We start from the raw sequence: 3,915 nt of genomic DNA, 5'->3' as shown, positions 1-3,915 counted from the left end.
AATAAAACATAATTTTTATTAATTCAATATAAGTTAAATAAAATAGTAGCACTTTAATTTGGAAAACAAATTAATATCTATCACTCTTAAAAAAAGAGTGGTACAGCAGATATAAATTTAATTAAATATATTAAATTTCTTATCACTTATATTTTTTTAAAAGATAATTTTGCACTAAATCACACAAAATTTGTATAATTTCTTCTATCACTGTAAGATTATGCAAAACAAAATATATGAATTCTTTTATAATCTCTTAAAATTATTTACAATTAAATTTGCTTTTCTATAGTTATAGGATTATGTAATATATGCCGCCCCTTTGTTTTGCCAGGAGACAAATCATAGCCAAATACTTCCTTAAAAATGGTTGTAATTGTCTTAAATGAAGTGATTTCAATCTGGGAAAAGTTCCAGTTAATTTTTTCAATTAGTTCAAAATCGAAATCAGCAAATAATCATTAAGCTTTATAGTGCAGATGCTTATTTATTATGATAATGCACTAGTCGATGATAGCGCGCTGTAGTGATATATTTTAAGACAATTATTATATCAATAATATACCAAATAATAATAATAATACACAATTGTACCACCTTACTGAATATAACACACAGAGAAAAACGTGTTAAGCCACCTCAATGCCATGTCACAGAAATCTATTTCATATAACAGCACAAAATCTTGTAGAGAAACAAATCAAAATATTTTGTGCAATTATAATGCATTGCATTGTAACAGAAGCATAAAAACTAAAGAAGTGATCTTATACTAACCAGTTGCTTAAGATTAAAATATAAACTTTGCTATATATACAAATATATTAATATTCTTTATATTTGCCGACAGAAATTATGAAAATAACACACGTCAAACATATTTTCTTGTACTCAATTAAAACAAATTTTGTGCTCATAACTAAAGATTTTTCTGGAGTTGCGGTCCATTAGCTCATAGAAATAAATTATTGACAGCAATTTTGTTCAATTATATGTCAAAAAAATTATGTTTCTATCTAATCATTATTGAATGTTAATGTAAATGGTTTAATTTTTTAATGCATGAATATTTCCAATAAAACATATTTTTGAATGTGAAGATAGTTTATGGCATATAAATTGAACCATTATTCCTATGGACAATATTTGAAAATATTAAATAATTTTAATGCTTATTATACTGAAAACTATTATAGAACATTACTGGGCAACAGAATATACTTTTGAAAAACATTTGTTTATAACAAAATTATAAAGAATAAAAACGTGTATGATTTCAGACATGAAAGTTACAATTTCTAACTTCTGGATTTGTTCACAGAACAATAATTTGATAAAGTTCCAACATTAAAATTACTTCACAAAACTTCCTCACAACTAATATTTTTTATAATTCATCAGATCCTTTTTTAAATTAACTTCAAAAAGCCGATGTTTGATACTGCAATATAATCACATACTTCTATATCTGTAGATTCCTCCTTTTTTAAAAAGAAAAAAAAATAATAATGATAAATTAATAATAAACAAACAGCTTATTTCTTCAGTCCATTTCCGAGGATAGTGCTCTTAGTTATTTTGCTTCCGACGCTGTTTTGACCAATATGAATACTAGAACAGAAAGTAATCTTTGTTACTAGAAATAATCCTGGTTACTAGAAATAAATATGACTATTAATTATGAAATTTATAAATATGTTGTAAATCTTATACAAATCGATACTTATTAAAATAATTCTTTTTATGGTTACATGCTTGTTCTAAAAGTTAACAGATAGCTGAAAATTATAATTAACTAGTTAAAAGTTGCATTGTGCCTTAAGGCAAGTTGCAAAAACTTTCCGATACGTTTAATAATTGACTTTAACAACCGAAATTGAAATTTAGATATTTAGATAACATTTTCAACTGCTTATTTCAAAAATCAAGTTTTCGCTTTTAATTAAATTAAACATTGCGATTTCCAATTAAATTGATTAATAATATCTGTAATTATATTAAATATAGTGCACAGACACGTGTGCTTCTATGTCCTAACATTGTAGCTTCTTATTCCAAAATTGATTAAACTAAAATGTGGATGAAAAGTTTAACACTTTCGTCGCCCAAAAACTGAGAAACGATAGTCCTCATCGAGATACATCGAAAGGCTTTTAAATTTTTGAAACCGGTTCAGGCGTTTTGAGCAAATGTCGATAAAGGTCTAATTTTAACAAACGTCAAAAAAACGCGATTAATTTTTGCAAACTTTGACGAATTTTCAATATTCAAAGACTTGTAACGCCGTAATATTTTAGTATGACCGTAATATCTAGAAGACCATGATATCTCTATCAACAAAAAAAAATCATAAAAATTGTTGAAAAACATTTTTTCGACAGTTAATTACAAGAAATTGCGCCAGCGAATCTTTACCAGAAACTAATCAGCACAATTTCCAACCAATATCTTTGGAAGATTTTTCAAAAAATCGATTCAGAATTGCGGTTTAAAACGAAAAACTTTGCACTGTTCTGCTATTTACAAAGAAATGGCTTGGCTGATGGTGTGCAAAACTGACAAACAACAGTCCTCATCAAAATACATCAAATGGCTTTTAAATTTTTGAAATCGATCCAGCCGAAATCTGTTCACATACACACACACATACTTTTTCCAAATTCGGTCTCATTCGATTCAGAATGGCTTGAAACGTCGAGAAAACATAAAATTAGCGAAATGGATTTTATTATGAAAATTCACTTTCAGGAAGTTAAAAATAGCACAAAAATGTACATATGTAAAATAAAAAACCTGTTGAATAAAATAAACTTACCCATCATTGTCTCCTCCAGCGGGTGGTGAGTTGATTCCTGCTCCTGAAGCAGTTACTGATGCCGCAGTAGAACTTAATTCCTTTTTAGGCGTTATGTTGTCAATGCCCATTTCACTTAACATTTGCAGAGCAGTAAGAGCGGCTTGATCGTGTGATGCTTCTGTAGACACTCCAGCACCATGACAAACTTGAGGAGGGCTTGTACTTAAAGATACCAGTGACAAAAATTCGACATGATTTCCCTAGAAAAGTAATAAGCAGTTTATTAAGTAGAAATACATAATTGCAAATATTGCTCTGTTTTCGTGATACATTGTACCTCTAATACAGCTGAGTAAAATAACAATTTAATACAAATTAAATAAATTAAAAAAATAATACGTATCTTAAATTAATATAAATACCAAAGTTGCAAAAACTTCCAGATATGTGTAAATAATGACTTAATCTATAATAATTAACATTTATCTACTTTGATAAAAGTAACAACAAAATGTTTATTTCAGCATTTTTGGATTGTACTACAAACCAATCAATGCGATTTTTAGTTCAAATCTTTCAAACAAACTTATACTATTAATAATTGGATTAGGTGCACAAACACGATCATGTGCCAAATCAATATACTTTCCGTAGAACTATAGCATATTAGGCAATCCACAGATTCTCAACGCGGGGCGTATGCACCCACAGGAGGGCAATTTGTAAATTAAGTCAGCCAAGTTCAAAATTGACTCAAAACGACTAAGTTTTTCACTCTGGGTAATTTGAATAAAATGATAGATATTGCTGAAACGTTTAACAAAAAATGTTTATTAGATTTATTTTAACAAAAATAATTCTGATTATCTTCAAATTTAGCATATGTGGATTTAGTGCTGTTAATGATATATTGATGAATTACCTGTATGCGGCATCTAGCCAAAAGTAAATTCTTATTTATTAAGTCGTTTTATTACATGTATCAAGATGTTCATGCAACTTGTCTTAAGACAAAATTCCTTACAACTTATACATGTGCCTTAGATAGAATAAGTCCATAAATACATTATTTATTAATTCAAAAATAACAATCAAAATTGCTTTGGATGCTTTGGACT

General features: G+C 27.9%; 1 protein-coding gene across 1 annotated transcript; it reads right to left on the bottom strand.

The window, feature by feature from the left end:
- Positions 1–1,495: 1,495 nt before the first annotated feature.
- LOC113375639 (double-stranded RNA-binding protein Staufen homolog 2-like) lies at positions 1,496–3,732 on the bottom strand. Its single transcript, XM_026615568.1, has 4 exons — positions 3,720–3,732; positions 3,135–3,145; positions 2,816–3,057; positions 1,496–1,611 (listed from the first exon to the last, which is right to left on the bottom strand). The coding sequence occupies exons 1-4, from the start codon at positions 3,730–3,732 to the stop codon at positions 1,536–1,538; spliced, it is 342 nt and encodes a 113-aa protein (XP_026471353.1). The 3' UTR covers positions 1,496–1,535.
- Positions 3,733–3,915: the final 183 nt, after the last annotated feature.

The sequence above is a fragment of the Ctenocephalides felis genome, unplaced genomic scaffold, assembly GCF_003426905.1.
Source record: "Ctenocephalides felis isolate EL2017-DRISC unplaced genomic scaffold, ASM342690v1 CF-g0.4_SCAFFOLD_01886, whole genome shotgun sequence".
Classification (NCBI taxonomy): domain Eukaryota; kingdom Metazoa; phylum Arthropoda; class Insecta; order Siphonaptera; family Pulicidae; genus Ctenocephalides; species Ctenocephalides felis.
This window is presented reverse-complemented; position numbering and strand designations above follow the sequence as displayed.